This window comes from Anas platyrhynchos, chromosome 21, assembly GCF_047663525.1.
Source record: "Anas platyrhynchos isolate ZD024472 breed Pekin duck chromosome 21, IASCAAS_PekinDuck_T2T, whole genome shotgun sequence".
NCBI lineage: Eukaryota > Metazoa > Chordata > Aves > Anseriformes > Anatidae > Anas > Anas platyrhynchos.
The window spans coordinates 15538076-15565895 of record NC_092607.1 but is presented as its reverse complement, the minus strand read 5'-3'; the positions used below and the strand labels follow the sequence as shown (position 1 = coordinate 15565895).

Below are 27820 nucleotides of genomic sequence, written 5' to 3'. Positions count from 1 at the left end.
GCAAGGTGAGCAGTGAGATGTCTCCCATGTGGTGCAGGGAATGGGTCCTTGCAGATGGTTTCCCAAGGCTCACTGCAGCTGCAAGCCCAAATTTTGGAGAGGCGCAGCCTGGACTGCACAGTGCATCGAGGCTTTTGGGATGGGGCCGTGTGCCAGCACAGGATGTGTCACCGTGAATCATCCGGTTTCAATGCGCAGAACCGTTCCCTGAATCGTGGCGAAAAGCACAAATGTTCTGTGCTGAAAAAGGAAATTTGCTGCCTCCTTTTTGAGCCAAAAATAGGGAAAAAGGTTGTGTAATTCATTTGCTTTGAATAATAAGCTTTTCAAAGTTATCTAAACAGTATTAATAACGGGGAAATCTCTATTTATTTTATCAGTGCATTTGATACTGGTGCTCCAGGCAAGCTTGGCTCCTTCACCTTCAAGCCCAGAACTGCACCCAGCAGCTGGCAGAGGCTGGGCAGCAGCCCCGTGCTGCCCCAAAACCAGCCCACTTCTCTTGAACGCTGTCTTGTAAGCAGGAGGAAAAGCTGAAGCATTTTGTGGGTGAGTCCTGGAACAAACTGCTTTTTTTTTAGGGGTGACCAGTGCACATTTCATCCCCGAGTTGCCCCCTTTTCCATCCCGAGCAGCTCTGCAGGAGCTGCGTTCCTGAGGAGCTGCAGCTAGAACGGCAGCCCCAATCGCTAATGACAAAACCACGCTCATTTTCAGCTGAATTTCTTGTCTCCCTGGATAATAACTCTGCTTTCTTCAGCAGTCTTTGCAATTCATTCTTTGTGACAGGACACAAAAGGCCTGTTTGCTGGATCCCTTATCTCCTACAGAACTTTACCGGAATATCAAATGAAGGTGTGAAAGCTCCATCAAAACAACCGCTGTCCCAGGCTGGCAAGTCACAACTCACAGCTCCGTGTTTGCTGATAACAATTTTCAGGCTGTTCTCTCCCAGGAAAGGCAGGAGAAATAGCTGGCCAGAGGCTGTGCATCTCTGCACCCCAAGGAGCTCACAGCAGGGCTTAAACAGCCCCTAGGTGACACCAGAGAGGGAAATTTGTAGGATGGAAATAGAGAGAAATACTTCTTGCCCTAAATGTCAAGGTATTCCTTCGGTGCAAGGCGTGGGGCTGTGGATCAGCCTCCCAGAGGGGAAAGAAAATCCACTGCTGGAAAGGAATTAGTGCCCAGCAAATCTGCAGCTGGGCTTTGGGGTTGTATCGGCGGTACCCGCAGGGCGTGAGTCTAAATAATCCCTACAGCTGGATCGATAGACGTGGCCTTAAAAGCAAGCTGCTGTCTGCTGCCATGAGGACTGCTCAGGATGGTGCCAGCCCCGCGGTGTCATCCTGCAGGGAAAGTCAGGGACTGACCTCTGCCAGGCACTGCCGCCGGCCCCAGAGCCACCAGTCCCTGCCCCGTAAAACTGGGAAATGGGAAAAGCCCCATAAATCACTCCAACCGGCCCCTACTCGTGGGATTAGTGAAAAACCACCCTGTGGTGTGTTTTGGCTGGATTTGAAGGCACGGCTGTGATTTGTGTCACTGGTGAGCATGGTCCCTGCCTGTTTTGGGCCAGCTGATCCTATGCAGGGTGCAGAGCAGGCGAGCGGCTGCTGGGCTGTGCTCCAGCCACAGCTGTGCAGAACGGGGCAGGAGCTGCTCTGAGAGAGATGCAGCCTTGTTTTACAGGCAGAAAGGCCTCTTCTGCACAGTAGGAGGTCTATAAAACTGTCATTTCTTGCCCTGCTCCTGCCCTTGTCTCTTTACTTCTATTTTTTACAGGCAGCCAAAGGATTTCTTATTGCCTTTTTTTTTTTTTTTTAATTGAAACTAAGTTACTTTTTTTCACTTAAGTAGTCAGTGAGTTTAACAATGGTTTCCATTATTGCATGGAGGAGAAACCAGCAACCTTCCCATCAGGAAACAGAGAGGTTATTCGGACTTCTCTGTGCATGAGCAGGAGACATAACCTCACAACAGGAAGGGCAGCCCCAGAGAGCCCTTAAAAGCAATTTTTGCCTGGGCGATATTTAAGGGATGGAATTTGGCACGGCAATACATGATACGATAAAAACCTCTAGCGTATGCTCTGAAATTTTCCCTTTCCCAACCAGACTTGTTTGAAAGGACTGAAGAAGCCAGGCAGCATTTTCCCTGGGTCTCCATACACCAAGCTGTGGCTCTTTAGCTGCTCAGCAGCGTGTTCTTCTCTAAGAGCTGTGCTTGCAGTAGCCAACGGAGCCCGAAGCAGCTTCTCTGCAGAACTGGAACACAAAACTCATCCACGGCCAAAAGCAACCCCAAACTGATTCCTGTCCTGGCAGCTGCTCTTAGGTTTGGCCACATTTCTCCTCCGTGACGCATGAACGTGCTCAGGAGTGATGGGACAAGGAGAGACCTGGGCAGGGTGGTCACATCTCAGGAGGGTGGGAGGGACCCAGAAGGACCCAGGTGCAAGGACAGACACAATCCTATTAATAGAGTCCCTAACGAGGTGCTGAGCCCACAGCATTACACCTGACAAATTCATCACATGAATGTATAAGGGAATAAACCAGCTCCAGATAATTGCAGAGCATGAGACTGTGTTTGATGGCATCCTAAACTTGGCAAGATTAATTTTCCTGACAGCTCGTCTAAAATGGAAATGGGCTACGTAATTAAAAGGAATAAAACCCCCACAGATGGTATGTTGTGGGATCGGTGGAGTTTACCTTTGCAAGTCCCTGTCACTGGCATTGCTGGGGGAGGTGAGGGTGTAGGGCTGGGGGGGCCTGGCCCCTTCCCCTGGCTTAGGGGGCCCTTTGTAAAATTAATATTCACCCTAATTTGTGCAATACCCATCTGCTTTCTTCTTTCTCTCCTGCTTTCCTGGATGTCAGCATGTCCCAGAGGTTTTTATACCTTTCCTTGGGCTGTGGATCCCAGAGCAGGATGTCAAGCACTGATTTTTTTTGCAGAATGGCAGCCTTAGATGTAGGTTACTTGATTCAACTATCCTAGCACGTCTAAAAAGCACCAAGTGCAAATCAGCACCATATAAACCGGAGTAATAGAAAAGCCAGGCTGTTAATCTTCATAATGTGCCTCTCAGTGGGGATTTCGCTTGAATGTTATTTGCATTAACTATGATACCAACTGCTGGATATACAGTTATAAATAAATTAAAGGCCAAGTTAAGTCAAATACCGTCCCAGTGCTGACTGCAGACTCCAGTGTGAGCTCTGTTCACAACGCAGTGGGCAGATGCAGTCTGGTGCCCTGGAAAACTCATTTTAGGGTCAGGCAACCCCTTAACGGGGCTTACGGTGGCAGCCCAGGCTCTGGTGGTGGGCACTGTGCAGCAGGAAAGAGGAGGGGTTTGCTGGAGCTGACGTTCAGCAAAATACCTCAAGCACGTGGTTGTTTTCATTTGATATACGACTATTTTATTTATAGTGACACGGCCAGTCCTGCTCTGCTGGCGAAAAGGAAAACAAAGCTGGTGCTAAACGGCGCAGAGATGAATTCATCGGATATTTTAGGTAAGGAACTGCAGAAACTGCTCTTGGCCTGAGAGTGGAGAAACTAATAGATGGGTTCGGCTGCATAAATGTCCAAGCAGAGCTGAAGCCCTTGGTGATGGCAGTCAAAGCCCCGGTGCAAGGCTGGCTGCTGCTGCAGGAGGTTCAGCCCTGGGAGGTGCTGGTGCTCCCCACAAAGCCTGCTGCACCATCACAGCTGCCAGCACAGGGGTTTTGCAGGGCCAGGCAGTGTGCAGGGCATGAAGCAAAGGGATTTGTTTGTCCCCCTTTTTTCTGGGGCAGGGTGAAGGAGGCTGCTGGATTCGGGTGCTGGGCTGGAGGAGCACAGGCTGTGATCAACCATCTGGAGCCCAGAGCAGGACAGGAGGGGCTGGGGCTCTTCTGGCTTGCTTTAGGCTCTGGGAACAGCCTTGGTGCCCCGTGGTGAGCCTGGCTGGATGGCACCAACACAAAGGCAGGAGAGCACCAGCGTGGGATGAAGGCAACCGGTGGCTGTGCCGTCACACCACATCCCTCTGCCCTCCTGGCTGCTGCTGCTGCCTTGCCCGCTAAGCCCTCTCTAATTCCCTCAGCAGCTTTCGGAGCCTGCCAGCTTATTATTTTTTTTACCAACCTGCTGCAAAAAACACGAAACCCTGGCCCTCTGCTTTCTCCATGCACTCGTTAGGGATTTTCTTCAGGAAAACCACACAGCCACGAGGCAACAAGCCTACCTCCTCTTGTGCTGCTGGGAACAGGAGCAAAGAAAATTCAGTTCGATTTTTGGGGGGAAAAAAAAAAAAGGCATATCTCAAAGGAGCCTGTGAACTTATCAGTTACTTTCTTTGTTGCTGCTTTTTCCCAACATCTCTCCCTGACTCTTCTGCCTCTTGGAGCCTCTGCTGCTAAAGGATTTGTCTCCTGGCACCGCTTTGTCTCCGGGCTGGACCAGGATGAACAGATGGGGCTGTGTGTCCCACTCCTCTCTGCACTGACATGCTTTCTAGCCACATGCCTGCAGAAATTTTTGCCCTTTGAAGGGATTTTTTCATCCCCAGCTCCATTGGGCTGCTCTGGGGCTGTATTTCCCTTCCCTACTCCAGTGCTTTATCACACACTTGGAGTTAAAGGACATGGAAGCATGACAGTCATAAGGCCATAACTGAGAGTAGTAAAAAAAATTAACTGTGGGCTTTGGGGAGGGAAAGCCATTCCTATGAGTTTCTCTTTCGAATGAAAAGAGTAAATTAAATGTATAAATTGTCCCCTTAAGGATAAAATGGAAGGAGCAATCGATAGGATGATGCAAGCAACGAGCTAAACTTTCCCAGTGGCTGCGTGCGTTTCATTCTTATAAGGTGGTTTTGAAAAATTCACAGAATAGCAGCGAAACGCAAGTGAATATTAAATTGGTATTGAACACGCTCAGGTACTTATGGACTCATTAAACAAGTTCTCCGAGGGAGCAGTCCCACCAAGTACTGAGACCACAGTTACTCAGCTCAGCCTGCGAGGGCAGAAGACCCACCAGCCCGGGCTAGGAAGGCAACCACAAATTCATTGCAGGCTTCACCCTTTTGCACAGGTAATCCTCCTGCTTGCTCATCTCCTTCCTTTCAGTGCAGACTTCGATAGAGGAGCTCCCCGAAGGAGGGACACTTCTCCCGAAGCCAGGTGAAGCATTTGCTTCGAGAGCGCACGCTGGCTCTAGCAGCGGCAACCCTAAATTTATTCTTTATTATCTAGAGGGAGTAGTAGTTGGCAGGAAGCACCAGCAGGCATTTGCAAAGAGAAGGGAGCACGGTGCTGAAATCAGATGATATTCCCAGCCCTGTCTGGTCTTCTATATATTTAGAAATGCACTTGGCAGAGGGACAACTGGAAGGTTTTATAAAGGGAGATTTACAGCACTGGGTGCAGCATCTGGGGAGATGTAAATCCGCAGGCTGGGTGCAAACTCTGGGCGAGGAGCCGGCGGGCACGGGGACGAGGGGTGGCTCTGCTGGAGCCAGCACCGCTGCCACCAGCCCCAGCACCGAGCCTGGGGCACGTCTCTAGAGGTGCTTCCAGGTTTTTCATGAGCACTTTTCATAAAAGAGAGGGTTTTTTTCCTTTCAGATATGAAAGGCTTTTTTTTTTTTTTTCCCCCACTAGGAAAATCTCATCTCTGTGACTGCTGTCTTCAGCTGACAGTCAGCTCAGGTCCCTGAGAAATTAAAAGTTTCAGAGAAACCTCACTGAACTTTCTCAATCAAAAGTTCTGTTAAAAAAGATTTTGTTCATTCTATTTTTGTTTTTCCTGGGAGAAAAGGAGCCCCCGTGGGGCCAAGCCCAGCAGCACACTTTTCTGCGCTGAGAAATATTGAAATATGGACAGGTTCCTGGTGGCCCAGGGAGGGAGGAGGATGGACATGCACACACATGTGCCAGGCAGGAGTTTGAGCACAGGGATATGAAAGTGTCTCTCTGTTATTTCCCTTCCATCTGCAGAAGATTTAACAACAAATACTGTGAATGCAGGAAAACACTGGAAAACAGCAGCTCAAAAACTCCTGCTCCCCAGAGATGGTCAGCGCCCCATCACCACCACCTTGCCTGAACCATCTCCAAGCACATTTTTCCTGAATAACTCATCAGCTCGACTGATTTATCATCAGCTTGTTTTATAATCCCACACCTACGATGCTTTGAAATGGGATTGAACAAACGGCACCTACAGGAGGCAAAGAGTGGGGGCAGCTCCGCGTGAGACCCTTGGCTCGGATGTGTCCTTGCAGGGGGCAGCAGCCAAGGCAGGGCTGGCCTCGGGTGGTCACACCAAAAAAGGGTCTGCAGGGTGCTCACCTGGTGTGAAGGCAGGAAAAAGGCTGGGAAAGGTGAGAATTTGTAATCTTCTTTTCTCTGCTATGCCAGCCTGAGCTGTGAGAGGGAAGATGGGCGCTGCAAGCACCTCCAGCTTCACGTGGTGCAGGTGGCTGATACCAGAGAGCAACCAGCCGGGTCAGGGGGTGTAATAACCAAGCTTCAGCTGCTTAGAGCAAAGGTAAGGAGGGACGTCAGCACTGGGGCTGTTGGCATCACCATCTCACCACGCCTGATTTAGGGCTAGACGGCCACCAAACTCTATCTCATCACTGCCACCCCCTCCGCAGAGCAGCACCTGCCATGGCCCTCGGCAGCCTCACAGCTGGGCAAGGTAACGGTGGCAGCCCCGATGCCCACACCCTGCTCTGAACCCACCTGGGGGTCCCATGGCAGGACGATGCCACCACGGGTGCCTTGGGCAGGACGCAGAAGCGTTTCTGAACATCAGGGAGTGAGGGTGCCATCTGCGAGCCTCCAGCAGATGCGGCACAGAGCTGAGTGCGAGCCTTCAAGGGGAAGGAGGGAGGAAGGAGGGAGAAGACAATTAAATAGCTGTTTTAAATGATTTGGAAGAAGATTAAAGGCAGCTGCAGGTTTTGTTTTTTTTTTTTTTCTTTTTTTTCTTTTTTCTTCTCTGGCAAGAGGAACCACCAGATTACCTTCATCTCTGCTGCCTTTACAAACTGCTGTTAAAAGGAAACCTAAAAGCTAAATTGATGGGCCGCATTTCTTCACTTTTTATTCCCTCCAGCTGACATCTCAGGAAGGAGGGGGGGGGGAGGAAAAAAGAAATCAAGTGAATAAAAAAAAAAAAAAAAAGAAATTATGTAAGAACTGGCAAAACCCAGCAGGCCAAGTGGTTATGTAAAGCAATGAACACAGCAGCTTATTTAATTCAGATCTGGCTGTAAGACGGACCATCGTGTAAATGGCTGGGGATTAGTGGGGCTGAATTAAAGCCCCTGGGTCCCTGGGCAGCCTGTGGGAAGAGGCAGCCCCTTAGGGATGCTCAAACCACCAGAGATGGGCATCACCCCGGGGCAGGTGTCTCTCTCCATCACTGCAGGGATGGATCCAGGCACACTCCAGCACCAGCACCTTCATTTTCTCCTCTGTCTGGCAGCACCCACAGGAGCACCGTGCCCTGATGGGACACCTTGCATCGGACACAGCCCTGCCACCAAGGTGCTGACCTGTGCTGCTGCCTCTGCAGGGGCTAATGGCACCCGGGGGGGGGCTTGCCTGGTGGGCAAAGACCCTTTGTGGGGTCTCTGTGGACAAAATAGTTCTGTCAGCTTGGCTCAAATTGGGGGGGGATTATCTCTGAGCGGAGCTGTAGCGAGTGACTGAAAACAGCACTGTTATTAAAAGCCATAGCAGGAATTTGGCTGTGACTGAAGGAAAAGAGGCCGACTTCAGCTCCTGCAGCCCCGCTGGTATAAACGCAGCATTCCTGGGCTGAGGCCATCGCCTAACCCTGGATACGATGTGCTCGGAGAGAGCTCAGCCCTTGGGCTTTACGCACGGCTGTTTTTTGTGTACTACGGGCAGAGCCCTGCCAGACTGACCCGCACGGCCCCGCTGGGTGTCCTGTGGGGACACGGGAGGTGGTGGGCACGGCCCCACTGCCCACACCACCCATGGGGCAGGGGGCTCCCCATGCGTCCCAAGGGTGCTCCTTGTCGGAGGAAGGCATACGGAGGGGTTTGTGACACCATGCACGGGATTAAAAACTTTCTGGGCCTCTCAGATAATGGGATTTGAATAGATGTCCTTGGAAGAGTTCAGCAGAAGTGGGAGCAGGCTCCATCAAACATAACCAACGGGAGCTGCAGGGTGGGCTGATGCAGAGCAGAACTGCAGCAAAAAAACTGCAGCCCACCAAAACCGGTGAGGAGGGCCACAAAAGCTCCAAGAGTGCTTGCCAAGAAGTTCCCCTATGGAACAAGCCACCTGGAGCCAGTGGGGCTGTGATGGTTTGTGGAGGCTGCTGCCACGTGTTTTAATAAATGGGTTCACACCAGCTGGCCGTGCCAACAAAGCACCAGCGTGTGTCAGACACTGCCCAGGCACCGTAAACAGCAGGTCTTCTGAAAGGAAGGAGGAAGCGCTTTCCTGCTGAGACTGAAAGGTTGCAAATGGCCCTGATGTGGTGTAGGGGGTGTTCTGCAGCAATGCCACCCGAGCTGAGGCTGTGCCATGCTGTAGGACAGCACAGCTCTGCTGTGAATTGAGTTAGGGGCTGGCAGGGAGCTGCTCACACCCCATCTCCACTGCCTCTATAACCAGGATTCATTAAAATCCTCAAATTTTAGGTCAAGGAATTGCCTGGCTTTGTGCTGGGTGCTGGGAGCTGCACCAGGATCGCGGGGACTTCTTTAAACTTCCTCTGTTACCCCAGGTTCACTGAGGACCTCTCTGGAAAAGATCTATCAAGGTAAAGTAAGAAGCACTACAGGAAACTGGTATTTGCACTCTGGCCATTCGAATTCAGACCTTTTTAAAAGACAGGATGGAGAGTGCATGTGGGGCAGTTGCTCAGCTGTCCCCTGCTCCGGGGAGCAGCCCCAGAGCCAAGAGCAAAACCACAGCAGCCAAAACCACAGGTACCGACCTGCAAAGGAACAGGGCACCGACCTCCTTCTGTCTTGGAGCTCTTTTATCTGGTGCTGCCACAACGAGTAGCTTTTACAGCCTCCTCCAGTTGAAGTGGCATGAAAACATTAATTTGCTTGTATGGAAATGGCTTTGAGAAGTGCTTAATTTGTGTGGGAAAAAAAAGAAAAACACCATCAAATTGGCTGCAGCGTGCGGGAGAGGACGTCTGCCAGTTAAAGTGTTAACTAGACCTAAATGATGCAGCTATAATGGACTTATTCCTGCCACCGTACCCCAAACCGATGCCAATATTCAAAGCAGAATCCCTAACCAAGAGAAGTAGCAGGCAGGCTTGGTGCTGAGGAGCACAGAGCAAACCAGGTTTGCAGCCTGATTTAGGATGCTGCAAGGATGGTGATAACCAAAGCCAGGGCTTCTTCCAGTTGCCCTGCAGTTTTACTGGTACAAGCTAAGTAATACGAGCAAAAATCTAATATGCCAAGTGCTGTTTGGATAGTTACTCTTCTTTTTCTTACTGTAAAGGAACCTAATTGTCTGCACAGCCTAGCTTTCCTTGGGATTGTCCTTTAAAACCTAAAGATTCAAAGCCAATAGTGAGGAATCTTTTCAAAGAGAGACTTAAATTAATACCCTCAAATATTCATCCCGGGAAGACTGTTCCAGTCCAGGGAGGAGCGTGCTCCTGGGCTTATCCGAGCTCTCAGTGGGCTCCGAGTCTATAAATGGCTACATTCGCTCTGTTTGGGGACTGGCTTGCAGTCAGTCACCAAATAAAACCTCTCGGAGAACTGATGGTTTCCAAAAACATCCCCGTTTGCTTTAGACAGTATGCCAAACAGGAAGAGTGAAATATGTTGAGTGAGTTATTACCAGAGATTTGCCAGCTTGAGCAAGTGTATCACTGCTCTGCCTAAATTAAGGACAGAAAATGAACACAGAGATGTAGAGACCTGCTCGAAAGCAGCTTCAGTCCTCTGCAAAAGTCAAGAGCTCCGACTTTCAAGCTGCAGGACGTTTGCGCATCACTCTCCCACATCACCGCTGCCCCTTCTCACAGGTCTTCCATTATTTGTCTTTTTTTAAACCTTTGCACAGCGTACGAGGTGTGAATGCCCGGCCACACGCTGTGCGATGGTTCCCATTAATGCACTTCAGCCCTGACTTGCAGCTGCTTTGCTTATTCACTCCAGAGCCCTCCCCAGCCCAGGCCCTGCTTCTCACTATGTGTGTGCTCCTTCAGAGTCTGGAGGAATGAGCCCAAACCCTTAAATAAGCTTCCCATCTTAGCAAAGCCCCCTTTCAGATCCCCTGAGAAGGAAAGGCATGGTGTTCACCCCCCAATCCCCGGTAGCTCCCCCCAGTAATCACCTCCTTTTTACTTTCAAATTAAATCACAAGTGAACTTCAAATGAAACACACAAGGAAAAGCCCCCAGGCAAAGTTCGCATTCATGTCTGCCTACTTCTTACTTGGGCAGCAGGACAAGGTAGATCCTGAATAATAGCAAGACTGTAAAATATGTTGAGAATTGTTTAAACTGTAATCTCCGAAGACGTAGCTAGGAAATAATCCGCTCTCTTTAGCCCTATCATGTTAACACAGAGCAGGAGTCTAATCCTAAAAGGAAGATGAGTGGAAATAATGCATTTCAACCACATTGTTCTCAAATCAGACGGCTCACATCTCCTCAGAGAATAGAGAATTTGGGTTAAGCACACTGGGCTGCCACTGGCAAAAGCTGCAGAGCATGTACAGGAGAAATACAGCCTCCAGGATCTCAAGGTGGAAGTTAGGTACCAGGACAACATTCAGAGGGAAGTCAGTGCTTTTGGTTATGGGGGCAGAGGTGGAAAACTTGGAGAGACGTGCTTAAACATCTAACAGCTCCAGGCTTAAACCCACCCGCTTGTACCCTCGCCCCCTTTTAGCAGGAGAAAGGATTCTGGTTTGTTTCCATTTGCGTTCCCTCCCTTTGGCTGCAGGAACATCTCCAAGGCGTCAGTACACTTGCAGTTTTAAACTCTAATTGGCTACTGATTAAACCCACCTAAAATTCATGTTCCAAATAAAAGATTGAGGAGCTATCACATGTAAGCCTGGCAGCGGAGGAGCTGTGGAGATCGGCGTCTTGCTCTTTCCGCCTCTCCTTCCACTCCTCTTACATTTTTCAAGCCTAATGCTCCAGTGAACAAATGCTTCGAGCCCTCAGAGCACCGGAGCGCTGCAAGTGTTGAGGCTGAAATCCTTCCCACGCCTGGGAGTGTTCGATTTAGCAGTGCGTGGAGACCAGCAAAGCCTTCCTGAACTCGGGAAGGGGGCTGCTGGCTAAACCAACTACAGATTGCCCTGAAACAGCCAAAATACCAGCTGCTGCCTTTCAAGGTGCCGTTTCCTTTCCGAAGCCTGTGCTTGCACCCAAAACTTTCTGACATCGGGGTCTGGTGCTACACAGAGGAAAGGAGCCGTGGATCAACCCAAGGAGCTGGGAGGGGGAGGAGAGGTGGTTTTATTTCCCCTGCTCCTGCTGGCCCTTTTCCAGCCGGAGGAGAGGAGCTGCAGGCGATGCTGGCGGGGGAGATCTGTGCATTTTTCTGGCGATGAGCAGCCACGTTTCGGGGGAACCCGAGTGCTCCTGCTCCGCTGCTCTCAGAGCAGTGGCTGCACAGTGGAGCAGGGCTGGGGTACCCTGAGGTGTGTGGCACTGGGACAGCTGCTCTGGGGGGGCTGCACTGTCTCGGGTTGGTTTCAACCCCATGCAAGATTTATCCCAGCATGGGATTAACCCCTGAGCAGGCTCACAGCAAGCAGAGCTTCCCTCTCACCCCCTAGCCCTGCTGCCACCCCAAGCCAGGCTGTCCCATCAGGGCTGCTGGGGTCTCCCCTTCCCAAGCCAGCTCCCCCCATCCCAGATCCCCATTCCCCTCCTGGCTCTGACAAATTTGGGCTCTCAGAGCCCAGGAAAGGAGACAGCTGCCTGACCCCAACCACTCGGGATCCCCGTCCGCCTGGCTCCTCACCTGGATGACCATCTTCAGTGTGGGGGCATCTAGGATGGTGGTGCAGATGAGTGAGTCCGGATCGTGGTCCTTGACGTAGATCTGCCCCATGGTGAAGATCATGGGGATGGCGAGGAGGAAGGAGGCGATCCAGATGCAGCTGATGAACTTCTTGGTGCGGCTGCGGGACATGATGCTCTTGGCTTTGAAGGGGTGGCAGATGGCCATGTAGCGCTCCACGCTCAGGCTGGCGATGTTGAGCGCTGTGGCATAAGTGCAGGCGTCCCGCAGGAAATAGTAACCCTTGCAGACGGCCCCCCCGAAAGCCCAGGGGTGGTGGACCCAGATGAAGTTGTAGAGCTCGATGGGCATGCAGAGGAGGAAGATGAGGAGGTCGGAGAAGGCGAGGCTGGCCAGGTGGTAGTGCACGGTGCTCTGCAGGTTCTGCAGCGACTTTTTGCGCACCAGCGTGTACGCCGTGATGGAGTTGCCCACCGTGCCCACCAAGAAGAGCACCAGGTAGATGACGGTCACCATGACTTTGGAGTAGATGTCGGTGTTGACGTCCAGGTCCTCCTCGTCGGGACCTTTGGGGAGCAGCGGGTCGGAGCGATTGGAGGTGTTGGTAAAGGCGCTGGGCTGAGGTCCGGGGGTGCCTCCGGGGGTTGAACCGTTCGGGTGCATCCCGGGGCAGGATCGCCCCGTCGGGGGCTGCAGCTCGCCGGGAGCCTCCGCTGCGCCCTGCCGGGGGGACTCGGCCGGTTTTAAGGCTGCGGGGAGGAGGCGCCTGCCCCTCCCGGGCTGCCGTGCGTGTGTGCGTGTGCCCGTGTGCCCGTGTGTGTGTGTGTGGCAGCGGGGGACACGCACTCACCCCCTCCCCTTCTTGTGTCCCCCCCTCCCGGTTCCCCCTCCCCTACCACCACAGCATCCTTCCCCTGGCTGCCCGGCTGCGCGCAGCCCCGCAGCTCCGGAGCTCTCCTCCTCCTCCTCCTCCCCGCAGCTCCCCGGCTTCCAGATGTGCCCTGGCAGGGCAGGAGCCTCCCTGCACACATGCACACGCACACATGCACACGCACAGCCTCGCCGGGAGGCTCCGCTCTGCAGCTGCCTTCCCCCCCCCCAAGCCCCCCCGACCCGGGGCCGTCCCCTCCGCTCGGCTCCCTCCTCCCCAGCCCCGCCGCCGCCCCAGGGTTTCGCAGCCCCAACCCCAAACGGAGCCGATGGGGAGGAGCAGAACGCCCCCCCCCCGGCAGCTGGGTTGGGGGAGAGGAGGTGCAGAGCCCTCGCTGCCCAAACCGGACCCCCCCCCCCCCCCCCCTCTATCCCCTGCTCCCTCCTGTATCCCCTCTTCTGCATCCCGTGCAAAGCCAGGCACAGGCGGGGCTGCAAGTTGGGGGCTGGCAGGGGGGTCCAGAGGGGTCTCAGCACTGCTTACACCCCCTCTTCTTGGCCCCTGGGAGGTGAGAGGCACCAGGGATGCTCCATCCCGCCTGGGCATCCCCCCTGTTAGCCCACATTTGGGGGCATCCCCCCCCACCCTGCTGCTTCTAGGAGAAATGCATTTTAAAGAGGGAAAAAAATAAACACCTACAGATATCTCCCTCTGCCCTGGGACCTGTCAGCCCCATAGCACGGTGACAGCACTGAGCTGCTTTGCTTTGGTCCCCCTCCCCATGATTTTTCCCTTCTCCCACATGCTCAGATTCGGGGTGTGTGATCTCTCTGAACTGTCCTGTTGCAGGGGCAGTGATGCTGAGGAGATGCTGAGGGTCAAAGGGGGATCCTCCACACCAAAGAGCCCCCAGGACGGGCATGGCTGAGTGGTCTGCTGGGGGGCTGGTCCCTGTAACACCCCAGCGAGCTGCTCACTCAGCTGTCTCCACGATAAAGCTCTTTGCTACTGCACAGAAGCTATCTAGGAAAATCCCATCCAGGGAATCCTTGATTTGGTCAAAGACGACCATAATTTCTCCCATGTATTCATGGACAGATGCTGGGTTCCCAAACACCAGTGGGCTCCTTGTGCACCTGTGGACTGCTTATCCGTTTGATGCAAGGTCTCTAAAACTGGTCAATCAAATAATCGCTGCATGAACACAGTGCCCTTCACACAACCATCCACCAAGAGCCAATATTCCTCCAAACTTTCCTTCTCTTCAATCAGGCTGACAGGGTCACCATGGAAGGCTGACCAAAACCAGATTTATTTAGTCATGTGTAGTCATACAAATACAGAGAGAGATGTTTTCTAGCCCTCATCCCACACTGGTTTAAAGAATGACTAATAATCTCTTAAAACCAATGTTCCTTTTATTTAAAAGCCTCTGCTATGAAACGTCTGTTAGCAGAGAGCAGTTTGCCAGGGCTGGTGTTCCCAGCTGCTCTCACCCCTTGCTCCTGGTCCTTGGACGGGTTCTGGGGATGGATCAAGAATATCCCGAAGAAAGAAAGTGGGACATGAAACGTGGTGGGTTGTGCTCACCTACTCTTTCCAGGGGAGAGCTGCAGGTGGGGTGTGTGCCCAGCATCCCTATTCCTGGACCCCCCAGCTGGGGGGAGCTTCTGGTCCCATGATCCAAGCCCAAACCCACGCTCCTGCACTAAAGCTCTTCTCCCCCAGAGGCAACGAGAGAGTTCCTTTGGGATCCTTGTCTATAACGAAGAGTTATTGTCTCTTCCTGGCCCTGTAACTTCATTTTGGCCTTGTGGAAAGCAATTGCTATCCCCACAAACAAGCTACCCATCTGCTGGTCTAATTTTACAGTGTGTGTGTGCACGTTTATATCAATTGCTGTCTGTAGAAATGCTCTGTTTTGGATCCTGTTGCCTCATGTTGCTGCACGCAGACAATGCAGGCACGGCTGCTTACGAGGAGGATGTAACATCTCCTTGCTCTGTCCCAGCAGCTGTCCCTGGGTGCTCAGTGAACCACCTCCTCCATGCCAAGTGCTGGCAGGCAATATCAAGAAATAGAATTAAAAGAAAATCTCAATTACGCTCTGAAATATCAGCTACTTGGAATCAATGCAGCTGTTGATTTACAGTCAACGCTCTACCAGGCTGGTACAGTTTGTGTCTGTTGCCAAACCTCTCCTTTCTTAAAAGCTCGTTGGAAGGGTACCTACCACCTAACGAACAGGCTGAGGGCTCCAATCAGTAAAGGCTTCAGCAGGATGTTTCTGGGAGTTAATTAATTTAGTACATCCTATTAATTCCTTGGCAAGTTTGGCTCAGCCACACATGAAGCATTGCCACTAGCATGGGCATGTGCATCTGCTCTGTTCTTTTTTCTTGTGGATCTGGGTTTATCTCATGGTCTGGGATAAAAGACATAAAAGACTCAATCATACAAGATCCCAAGATCAGTCTCATGGCTGCTGAAGGTGTCCTGTGGTTACAGGTGCCTTGTAGTACGCTGGGTGTCTGGGCTTAGGCAGACAGGGCTAGGCTGGCTCTTTTTCGGGTGTCCTTAGCAGATGAGGATACCAAGATGTTGCTCCTCTCTCACCACAACTAGTTAGCCTGCACCTCTGGTAGAGACCATCTGAGGGCATGGGCACACGACTAGATGTGAAATCATGATGTGGTTCTCAAATGTAAACCAGTGTTGGAAAAATTACCACCAGCTTATCCCAGCTGAGATGGAGTTTGCTGGCTTCCCAGAGTCTGACTTCCAAAATGCAACCCTGCCGTTCTCCATGCTAGAAGTGTGGTCCCCTGTAAAGAAGAAAGTAAAAGAAAGTCTTGGTTTTTCTCCAGACAGAAGGGGGTCAGCCTCTCCCCTGTCTTTTCAGAAAGTTTTTGTCCTGCCTTCTGTCCAGGCAGAGGTGATGCTGTGCCAAAGGAAGACACCAGCCCTGTTCCTGCCTCTCCGTGGAAAACATCTTCCCAATGCACCTTCAGTCTCCCCATTGTTCGTGTGTGGTCTGAGGGATATGTGCACTCCCTTCCTTGTGTGGGATATTGAAACGAATGCCAAAACTCTCTTCACAACTTCGCCTTTGCTCCCTGCAAGGATTTCATCGGTATTCTCCTTCAAGCAAAAGCAGAGCCGGAGGTGCATCGCTCTCTTCTTGTGCACCAAAGCCTCCAACCTAAATCCCCGCTGTTTGTTTCTGAACTAGCCGACCTTTTAGCTAAGCTGGGCTCGTTTTAATATATTTTGTATGTGTGTGTCTGTGGCTTAAAAAGGAAAAGTATCGTGGAAACCAACGGGAGCCTGATCTCAAATGTTACAGCAAGGCATTTACTTAAAATCTTGCAGGAAAATGTCACCCAAAGACCTTGTCTATTAAAACTTCCTGGACTTTGAGCTGAGGGTCCCACAGTGCCCAGGATATGAGGCCCACAGGTTGCCTCACTCCCTTTTATGTTGACCCAAGTGTTTTTCTTCTTTGCTTTTCCTGTTGCAACTGGGGACCCCTAGGAATTTTTCACATTAACCCTATTGCAGTCTGATTTCTCCAGGTGGGATTTTTCTGAAGGACACAGAAAGCAGCAGACAGAAAGCTCTGCGAGAAGCAGGTGCTAAAAGACAGCATCAGCCCTTTCCCTTGCTGAGGTGCCAGGTCCCAGTCCTAAATACCTGTTAGAGCAGGTTCCTGAGTCAAACAGTGCAGGGCTGATTCAAGCCTTTCAAAGCAGATCCCAGTGGATTCACTGGGACAGGTAGTCCCTTCTTCAAACATCTCTAGAAGCCATGAGCATGTAAGGTGGGTTAGGAAGGTAAAACACTGGGCATCACAAGGCTGTTTTAAGCATGCTGCTCTTGAAAAAAACAAGAAAGAGAGGGAGAAAGGGGTGATAGCAAAATTGACATATATCAGCTTTGTTGATGACAATATCGAATGCATCATTACTGACAGGCATGGGAGTGCATCCTTTCTTTATATTGCAAAATAAAGCATTGCTAGTTTGGATGAGCAATAAAAGATCCCCAACTGCTGCATATTATTTAGTGTGTTTGGCTGAACTGATTTCAGGAGAGTATTTTAAATCAAAGCAGTTGATACATGGGATATTTATTGCTTCTGATTTTTGTAGCAGAGGAACCTGCTGAGACTTCTCAGTGTGAGCATGGTGGTGTGTGGGTCGGCAAAAGGACAGACCATACTCAGAACAGAGCAATAATCACACATCCCAGCATTGTGTCCCTGGGCAGATTTAAAAGAAAATAGGAAACTGGAAAACAGGACACACTGGGATGTGTATGATGATGTTGGCAAGAGAATTACTTGGAAGAAGGGTCAGTCTCTGGGAATGGACAGCTGGGAAATGAGGTGTCCAGTTACCTTGTATGGGTCTTATCTTCTGCGTGCTGGATGTTCGCATTCATCCCTCTACTTTGGCAAAGCTCCTTTAAAATTAACAGATGTACTGGCTGATAGACCTTGTAATATTTGTCTCAGACAGAGCCAGATATGTCATCTGGACATACACAGGAGATACCAACCGCTTTAGTGCAGAGATAAAAGCATATTTTGAGTCCCCCGAGTTGTTACTGCAACAAGCTCAGACCAGATTCCTTGTGGCAATAAATGCACTTTATCTTCATATACAATTTAAGTGCTCAACATGTGGGCAGACATGCTCACACACTGCCACACTAGCTTTCCCTCCAAAAATCCTGGTTTACCCCAGGAAAAAATATAATTCAAAGAGATAGAGTTTGAGTTTGCTGCAGCCGGGAGCCTCCACCACAGCCCTTGAGGCCTGAGCATGGTGCTGGTATCCACAGGGCAAGTGGATTCCTCTGGTTCCTCTGGTTCTCGCTTATCAGAGATGTCATCCACTATCACAGCCCTGGTTTTCTGGGAGGCAGAGGCTCCATTTCCAAAAGATCTGCTCCACGGGGCACAGTGCTCACCCCGGCCTGCAGCCCCCACTCAGGCCCCGGCCCACACGTCGTGCTGACATTTTTCAGGAAATGTGACCTTGTTTTCTGACACCCCACAATAATTGAAGGCAGATGGCTATTATTAAGGAGTCTAAGGAGGGCTGCAAGGATGGTGAAGGGTCTGGAGGGCGAGGCATATGAGGAGTGGCTGAAGGCCCTGGGTTTGTTCAGCCCAGAGCAGAGCAGGCCGAGGGGAGGCCCCATGGCGGCCTGCAGCTTCCTTCTGAGGGGATCAGAGGGGAAGGCCCTGATCATCCCAGGACTGGCTTCTGGAAAGTTCCCAGTGGAAATTTTCCTGGGACACATTATACTGCTTTCAAGTCACTCTGTGCCACTTCAGCAGGCACAAAAATTTGGCACTTTGTGCCTTCCAAAGCACACTGTGACCTGCTGTAAATGTGTCTTATTTGTGCTGTGCAATCTGGCTCGTTCCTGCTATTCTTCCCTGTAAGAGCCCACATCCTCCCATTTTTTTACAGCACGCTGGCTTTGCCTGAGTCTGGGCTCCTTCCGAGCCAGCCCTGGAGTCCCTCTCGCTGTGAGAGGAGGCAGGAGAGGATGTTGGTGCTGGTCTGCAGCCTCCCTGAGCGATGAGAAGGTCCCTCCCGGTTATTACCAGGAAGAGGAACGAGAGGCTGCAGGGGACATTTATTCCCTTAACTCCATTCCTGCCATTACAGGCGATGGCATCATGCAGCTGCCTGGGCACAGAAAAGTCACGTTTCTGTCCTGCTGCTCTCTCTGGAGTGACACTGCTGCAGGACCTGATGGGGAACACAAGCCTAAGAGGAAGGCTTTATTCACGTAGTGAACTGCAAGGAACATTTCTCTGTGGACCCACCTGGGGATATTTCACCCCTAATGCACTTGCTGAGCTGTCCACAGATCGAAGCAGATCTGCAGGGACACCAGCTCACAGTCTCCCCGAAACACAACCTCACCCCTAAGCACAGCTCGCGCTTTGCTGCTGCTTCTCTTCCTCCTCATGGCCAGACTTACCTGGATGATTTCTCAGTTAGAAGATCTTGGCCTAGAGACAGCACAAATATTTTAACCTGGTTGGGGTGGACAGAGGGTCCCTGCAGAGGGATTTTCTTCTGTTATGGCTTGATGGATGGTGCAGCCACCCCTAGGGAAAGCGTTCCCAGGGTTAGGTAGCAGCTCAGACCATAATGTAGAGTAACCCTGGGACTGCTCTAAGCTAAACTGAATGAGAACAGCCAGAGGAGGCAGGCAGGAAGCTGAAAGAAAACAAAAACTGACAAACAAATGGTCAGGAAGGTTAATCAGTTCAGCCTGAATTAGACAGGGAGCTCATTCAGTGCCTTTCAGTGTGATACTGGGGCTTGACTGTGGCTGCATTCACTGCCTGAGAGTTTTTGAAAGTCTGATCAGAGCTGTTTGGGGAACTACAGGTACAGAAACAGTCTGGAAAACAACTACAATAACAAAACAGTTTATATGAAATAAAACTTTGGTTGATTTGACAGGGTGTTTACTGAGCACAGGAACTCTCTGGACAACAGCAATTTTCTTAACTTTCTCATAAATCACAAACAAACTGTTTTGGCTCCTAGGGCAAATTTTGACAAATCCTAATAGAAAAGCAAACAGGTGATTCTATGATATCTTTGCCAAAATTGATCTAGCACTGCTATAGCTATGAAATAAGGGAATATAGCTGTGAAATAAGGGAAGGTTTCTTTCATGGAAGTCTCCAGGAATACTACAAAGAAAATGCAGTGCAAGATTATTCTTCCTGAATAACTTTTAAAGAAGATAATCCACCTCTTGTGTTGAAATAAGGACCCCTTCACTGGTGCAAAGAACTTTTAAAAGAATGGCTTATTTCTAGCTCAGACTTGACAACATCCAGAAGAGGAGCCTTAACCAGCCCTTGCATGGTCCTGAAAAGCCACAGGGATGGATTCGGTGTAATACAGTATTCAGGTTTACTTTGGGAGGAAGGGAAGGAAAATACATGCACCTATTTTTCATCCTAAAATGTTCTTTGTTAACAACAGTTAATTACTAGCCTTATATTCCTCCAAACACATGGAAATATGGACACCTTGTCATACTGAGTGAGTTTTTAAGGGGAGCATAGCAGGGCAATACGGTTATAACTGGGGAAATTTTGAGAGGTTGTTACAGTGAGACAGCCTATACATGTACAAGCGAGCCATATTCCCAGTTCATATATACAGGAATTCAGGCTGCATTGTTTCACTTTTGCTCACAAAGACCATGTATGGATTTTGAAACCAAAATCAGTTGTCTTTCAGTGCAGTACAAGACTTTCTGTCAGTGCCCAAAACAGAAGAACTGCACACCCAGCTTTGAATCCAGGGCTGAATGCTGGAGGAAAAAGTCTAGAAAATGATTTGGGTGGAAGGGTGCATTCATACAAGAAATTGCTAAATATCAGCAGAGCCAGACTAATGACAGGGGATGAGAAATAGGTTAGAAAAATTAGATGGAGTCCTTCTTGCTCAGTAATGACCATTTCATGAAAGAAAGTTGTATTTCACTACGTGGTGAACACAGAGGTAATAATGAAGATAACTGCCACAAAGTAGACGTGAGATGAACTGGCAGATAGTGGAACAGAGTTCAATTAACAAAAAGATTTCTTGAAATGATTTGATTCTCCAGAATTTGTTCTAATTCTTCAGGCAATCAATCAATCCTTCAGCAAGTTTTGCAGCCACCAGCCAGCTTGGTGTGGATGTGTAGGGTGATGGTGCAGAAACAGTTACAGCCTTTGCCTTTCCTGGAGCTACATGGCCTTAGCCTTGGTGCAAGGATGAATGTTCCTCTGCCAGCAAGGAACTAGGAGGAATGGAATCTGCAAAAATCAAAAATTAAAAACCAAAAACCAAGCTGAACTCACAGTGGCAGAATCTGTCCCCAGTTTTGCTTGTGCATGTTATAATTTTGAAGTACAGAAGAATACAGGCACCGCTTTCTTTCACCTTTACAATTTAATTTGTAAAGCAAAACCAATGTTCTGAAATACTTCCCTAATGTTTGAGACATCAAATAGTATGAGCCATATAATAAAATGTGAGGTTATTGAACATAACTGTCAGGAGTTACTTAGAAAGATTTCTAGGAATTCTTCATCTGCTGTCTCTAAACAGCTTGTCTCCAGGGGTGTCTCATTCAGGTGTCTTGCTAGAGAAACAGAGGCACTGGAGATGTTTCAGTGGTGTATCATGACTGGGAGAGTAAATTAAATTCTGTGGGCCTCTGAAACAAGTGGCAAGTGATCTGAAAAAGCAGCAAGTCATACAAGCTTCTGTGGAGACTTGTATTTTGATGCTTTAGGAAGCTATGTATTTCCCATTTGCTTGTATCTATACTTTGATGGAGATCTTCACTTATCCAGAATCCCCTTCAAGCAGCTTAGAAATATGCCAGTGCCCTCAGGCTGTCCGCTTTCTTTGATAAGAATGCATATGGTTTTTATTATGAACTCAATATACCAGTTAGAATAAGAAACTGATAGACTTGAGAATATGCTTGGAAAAGGGCAGACTCGAGGAATGAAATACAAACCTGTTGCAATATAAGGAGGCCACTTTTTTCCATTCATCTTTTATTGGAATAAAAGGGCATTTGTAGATATTGAGTTAGCTGCATGACATGGCTCAGTTTATACTCCAAGTAGTATAAAAAGAAACATTTTTCACAAATACTTTCTTACTTCAAGTTTTAAAATGGATTATGTTAAGAGACAATTTAGCATATTTAAGCAAAACTAGTTTACAGCAGATTTTTGACAGCAGATAAAGGCAAAAGGTGTGCAAATCCTGCTCTCACTAACCTGTTGTCCATCCATAAAACTAAATTGCAGGGGTCCTGTCATGGCAAGTCCTTTTCCTCCTGCTGCAGATGATGAGAACTAAGCCAAGATACTTAGCACATAACTCTGCTTTAGCCTCAGGAGTGGCAGCTCACAGCTTTATCTTGTCCTTGTCTCACCTCAAAGAATGCTCAAAGAAGAGAACAGAAGATGAGGAGTCCAAGTAGCCCCTTTTTGCTCCAGGGATGAATCCTATTCCTGTCTGTGGCTTCTGAATTTAACCACAGAGTATCTGCAAGAAAGCGATGTTCCTAATATGCAAGAGGTGCAATAGAATCATGCTCATTTACTGAAGGGTTGAGTTTATTATTCTAGTGCTAAGAGTCAACTAGAGATGTTAAAGGAAAATTTCTCTATAGGTTCTTAATTTGCCTAATTGCTGACTTCCTCACAAGTGCTCACAGAGGACTCAAGAGCGAGAAGCTATTTTCACTCTTCATTTAACTCTTCAAAGCCATTAGCAACCGAGAAGTTGTGATTAGTGCTGCAAGTTCTTCTGTAAAATGGTTACCCAATGAATCACACTTCACTGATGAGCTCTGCTCAGCCTCCCACCAGCCTCACCGTGTGATAGCCTACTATTAGTACTCCTCTGGGGACTGCTTATAGAGCAGGGACAACCCTTTTCTCCCTCTCCTATCTGAGACGAATCTGCTCTGCTCTGCTCCATGGCAAACAGTGGCTGCTGATGGAGTTTGAGTTTTCATGGAGGGTGGATGGAAACACAGCCCTAATGGGCAACTTGTCCCCACTGTATCCTGGATTTGTGGTGGGTTGAACCCCATGCTACCTCCCTGGCCATACAGACCCACTCCAGATATCAGGATTTTCTGATTTTTGCCACCTCCCAGATGACTCTGGGAGCTAATCAACAACACCACCAACATGTTTCAACCTTCCCATGCCACCACCTAAATCAAAATGAGCCAAGAAATGTCAGGGCTAAAATCCATACCCTCCCTATAACTCAATGCACATTCATATCTTGGTATCTTGAACTAATTATTAACAGCTTGTGTTTATGTGGTTATTTATTTATTTATTTATTCTTTTTTTGCCAACCTAGAAAATAACAGCAGATCTTCATGCTTGGTTTTGGCTTTGAACTTGGTTTGGCCAGCGAACACCTCAAACACAGTCTCCCTTGAAATGGCCTGGTTTCAGCAGCTCCTGGGTTTGCTGGCAGCGCTGCAGTGATGTTTGGTCCTTTATGGCTTAAATGGTGTTAAGTGATTTTATGATGGTTTTCCTGTGGCTCAGACAGCAGCCTTCATTCTGGAGTGTAATCGCTACCCTGGCACAAATGAGTGAAGGAAATTTTGTGCGATCAAATGCAAAGAAATGCTCTTGCATTGGAATAAAGCACAGAGAGAGCTAACAGCTCAGTTTGCAATAAAACTCCAGGTAACCTGCTATTACTGCTCCGAGCTGCTGTTGTCGGAGCTGGGCTCAGCACCAGCAGTGCAATAAGGCATGTAATTACCTGTCTCTGTGCCCGTTCTTTGGGTACAGCCCCCTATCTGCAGCTGATCCAAACAGCACATCCAGCTTGCATTGCACACATCGCCTCATTATTTCATAGATATAATTGAACCCTTTTGTACATGAGCTTAGGCTTAGTTCAGCAAGTTGAAAACACGATATGCATAATGGATTTAAATAGTGTAGATAATATGGGGTGGACTGGATGTGTGAACTTGGGTTCATGGGAGAAACCATAAGCTTAACTTTCTTTCCCCATTTCTGCCCACTGAAGATTTTCTTCTGCAGAAAGAAGATACATATCCCTATATTTATAATCTATTCTGAGTGTGAGATGGGAGGAAGTTAAATGTTAACAATTTAAATTAACAACTTCTGCTTTTCAGACAAGAACTCTCTCCCCTGAGATGCTCTTTAGTAGGTGTGTTCAGCAGGACCACCATCAGACTCAGCAATGCTGACTGCTAGACACAAACTCGGGGCTGCAGCCCAAAGCAGGGTAGCTCACGGGTTTTGTTTTGGGGTGCCAGCTCTGCCTGTGCTGAGTTGATGTGTATGTGTTCCCAGAAGCAAGTGTTCTCCAAGGCAGCAAGTTTTCTGAAGTACTTTGCTGTAATTACATGCTTCCTTTAAATTAAATGCTTGAATAATTCCAGAAATTGGCCTGAATTATAAAATACTTCACCTAAAACTACAATTTTCTAGGAAACAGGGAAAAAAAAAAGAGCTCAAGGAAGAGCAACTAGTTTGAGCATAGAGAGTGTTGGGAGAAAAGAGTTAATAGTGAATATTTATTACCAATAACTTCAGTTTGTGTCATTCTGACAGAAGGGAGAATTTTGAAAATAAAATCCATGAACCAACTGTGATAAATACTAAGTTTGAATTTATGTTCTCCTTTACCTTATCAATGCAAATATTTAAACTTGCTAAAGAAGATTAAGTGATGCCCCTAAAGTGCCCCAAAGCATCAAAAGGATGGTATGTCTATGTCTTAGGAACACAAGTCCCATTTAATGTCTGTAGCAAATATAGTGCCTCTGGTACAATCAAGAATTAAAGCATAGAAGGAAAAGGAGTTGTTGGGAACAGATCTGATGCCAGAGCCTTTGGCAAGTATAACTCTTTGGTCAATGGTGTATTTCACTGACAGATGGAGCAGAGCCCATCCTGGAGCACACCTTCTCTCTTTGTAAGCGGTAGCTGAAGGCTGACTTAGCCACCACTTCCCTGTTACTCAGAGTTTTAGCATGTGCTGTCAAATTTGATTGAAGTTGGTGAACATACTTGGCTGTTACACATGTATACACAGCTTACTAAGCTTCACATCCAACCTAAAAAGCAAGGCATTTTTAAGCAGCAGACTTGAAATGGGATCCATACAATCTTCTCACATTTGCTCTGGAAGTTGGAACAAAAAAGAGGCTCTGCAGGAACCTCAGGAAGGATTGCACCTGACTGATATATCTGACCAAGGAAGGAGCTGATTGCTGGAACAACTCCTTGGCCACATGTAGAATGTATTGTATTGTATTGTATTGTATTGTATTGTATTGTATTGTATTGTATTATATTGCATTGTACTGTATTGTTTTGGTTTTGTTTTGTTTTGTTTATTTTTGCTTTGGAAATAAAGAAAAAGCCTGGAAATCTTCAGGCATGAGCAAGCAAGACTTGCAATGAGGAGATACAGACCCAGCCATGGATGCATAGATCTGATGTAAATTAAAACAGAGGTGGAAAGCCAAAATGTTTTTCTTTAACATGAGAATGACATATTACATCACCATTTCTGTGTGGTTTGGCCTTTTGTTTTTTAATCATTGCTCTCCGAATAACGTCTGAACCAATGATTCATTGAAATAAACTCTCCCTTAGTGCATCTCAGATGTGCACCCACAAAGTTGGGAAGAAAAATGACACTTCCACATCCACAGGTCACTGAAAATTACTGCTGACGCCCAGGAACATGCAGATAATGCAGCTGGTCCCCCTGTTTAGATGCGTCTGATGATATTGGATCTTTTTTTTAATAAAATCGATGCACAGTAGCATGACAGAATCATGAAATTGTCCATGTTACAAAGGCAGGAACAATTGGTAGGAAGGAAAAAAAGATCTGCACAACAGATGGCGTGTCTCTGCTTCCATTCGTAAATGAGTAAAAATACCCCCAGGCTCACAAAATCTCTTGCTTTGCTGCCGACTGACACTTATTTGAAGCTAACATGAAGATTTGGTAATCGGCCTTGAAGAGGAGAACAGAGGGAATGGCTGAGTGAGCGAAGGGGACAGGCTGCCAGCACCTGCACAGCACCGATTCCTCCTCCGGCCTGGACCTGAGGTGCAGGCAGGGCCGGATCCAGCGCTCAGGAGAATGGCTCAGGGTTGTCTTCTTGCTTCTGCGGCTCTGGTGGCTGCCAGGGATGCTTTAGGCCTGCAGGCAGCCCAGAGGGTGGAAATGGTGGGGTTGGGCTCTGATGGCAGCTGCTGCGGCCTGGTGTTCGGCTGCTCCCCAGCGCTGCTCCAGGGCCGGGCCTGGTGTCCCTGGCTCCGGCACCGTCTCAGCTGCCCCTTTTCTCCAGGAATCGGCTCCTGCACATAGAGAAAGGCAGGAGGAAGGCAAACCAGGTTCTGAAGTGAAGGCTGAATTTGCTGTGTGGGGAAGAATGAGGGTATACATGTAACCTGTGATGAAGCAGTGATGGGAGCACTCAGCCCTTCCCTGCAGATGAACCACACTTTCCTTGCCCCACACACCCAAAGCCCCAGCTCCAACCTGACACATTTCTGTGTTGGTTCATTTGAGGAAATCAAGTGTGACCCAGTGCTGGAGGCACGGCAGCTGCTAAAAGGCTTGTGATGTTGAGACTGCCGAGCTGGAGGGTGTTGAGAGCTGCCTGCGAGGGTGTCCTGAAAGGAGACAAATCTCCTGAGGCAGGAGCCAGCACTGTTCCAGCCTGGGGTGTGCGTGCACAATAACTCCACGAAAGCACAGGTGTGTTTGTGCTGATTTCTGCAGCTCTGTCTCCCCAAAAGCCCCCACCTCTGGCTGTCCCAATGCTGTGGTGACAGCACCATCACCCTGCACAAGGACTCGGTCCAGCTGGACACTTGCCCTGTGCAAAGTAAGTGCTGGTGCAGGGAAACAAGGATCATTTGGAGCCGTGGACTGTTTTACATTCAAAACAAGATTTAGATGAATTTCTCCCTAAATGGGGTCACGCTGTACTGTGTGCTCAGGTGGCTTCAGCACAGCTTGAGCACAGGGTGCACGTCCACCGAGGCTCGGTCTTCAGTCTCTGGAGATGGGAAGATGTGGCAGCATTAGGCTTGACCGGGATGTTGAGATGTTTATCGCTGTTTAATTTTCAGATCTGCAAAAGTGGTACCAAACTTGAAACTTTGTTTGACTCGTGACTAAAAGCAACATATGATTACTATAACATTTGGACCAAAGCATCAGTAAAAAAGAAAAGCAGCATATGAGGCAACATATGGTAAATATGTATTTAGAAGAACAGAAAGTAGACAAACTCATTTGGGTCAAGATTTAATCAGATAATGTTTGGTTTAGATTCAGCGCTAATGCTACTTAGGAAGCACATTACATTGGAATCAGTATTTAAAACTCAGTAAATAGCAAATGAAAATAAAAAGCAAGACCAAAAAAAAAAAAAAAAAAAAAAAAAAAAGGAAAGGTTTATGCCATGGCAAATTTCTATTTCTTTGGCTACCAAAAACTCAAGTCTAATTAATCTGTACGTATCAACTTGTTCCAAATTGCTTGCATATGTAATGTGGTTAATAACTGATTTCCTTTTGTTTTTTTCTTCTCTATTCCTCAGAAGAAGCTCCTGAAATGAAAAAAGGCCATGACAATACTGGAACCTCTTCCATGTGTTAATGAAAGTCCTTGTGGTTCAAAAGGGGTTGGGTAGGTCCTGCAGGTTTTTAAGCACAAATTTTCCCCCAAAACCAAAGAATTACAAGATGCAATTGGTATTGGCTTGGCTTGGAGTAGTGGTTTAAGAACCCTGTGGCCCTGGAGACATGGTATCATCTAATGTTTCTCCAGTGCCTTGCTAATGTCCCAATTCCACCACTGCTTCCCACATGTCCTTTGACAGTCTCCATAAGCACATGTCATTCCAGCATGCAAAATACATTGGCCTCATTCAGATCTCTGTTACTCAAGTGAAGACAATAGAGTGGTACTGCTATCCATAGAGTGTAAACCAAAGCAGGATTCATCCGCAAAGTTTTCTTCAGCCAAATAGCTATAGCTTCTAGCCATGAATAATATAAAATGTGTGGGCTACCAAACATAAGCATGCATGAGACTCGCAATACATGTAAAGTGTCTCTGTGTCCTGATGGATGGGGTGATTCAGCTCTGTTTTCCATCACTCCTTCCCCCCAGGACCACAGATGGCCCATCTTGGTACCAGAGCTGCAGCACTCCTTCACCACAACACAAGTCCAGCCGCCAGCAGAGCCTCGCATGCCTGCTTTCCATCACCTCCTGCTTGATAGAGCACATGCTTCGTGACTTTTCATGGTTCCTCTGTTTGGCCTCAGCCAGGAC

General features: G+C 48.5%; 1 protein-coding gene and 1 long non-coding RNA gene across 2 annotated transcripts in view; one reads left to right on the top strand and one right to left on the bottom strand.

Moving 5' to 3' along the window:
* Positions 1 to 13736, bottom strand: part of NTSR1 (neurotensin receptor 1) — a 52245-nt gene extending 38509 nt beyond the window's left edge. Inside the window, exon 1 of the mRNA XM_005029019.5 lies at positions 12008 to 13736. Within this exon, the coding sequence (XP_005029076.4) occupies positions 12008 to 12670 (663 nt within the window). The 5' untranslated portion in view covers positions 12671 to 13736. The remainder of the gene's footprint in view (positions 1 to 12007) is intronic.
* On the top strand, positions 394 to 26811 carry LOC113845759 (uncharacterized). The gene is made up of 5 exons (XR_011804428.1): positions 394 to 549; positions 3442 to 3527; positions 6420 to 6549; positions 8687 to 8808; positions 15808 to 26811. It is a non-coding gene; the product is annotated as an uncharacterized lncRNA (long non-coding RNA).
* Positions 26812 to 27820: the final 1009 nt, after the last annotated feature.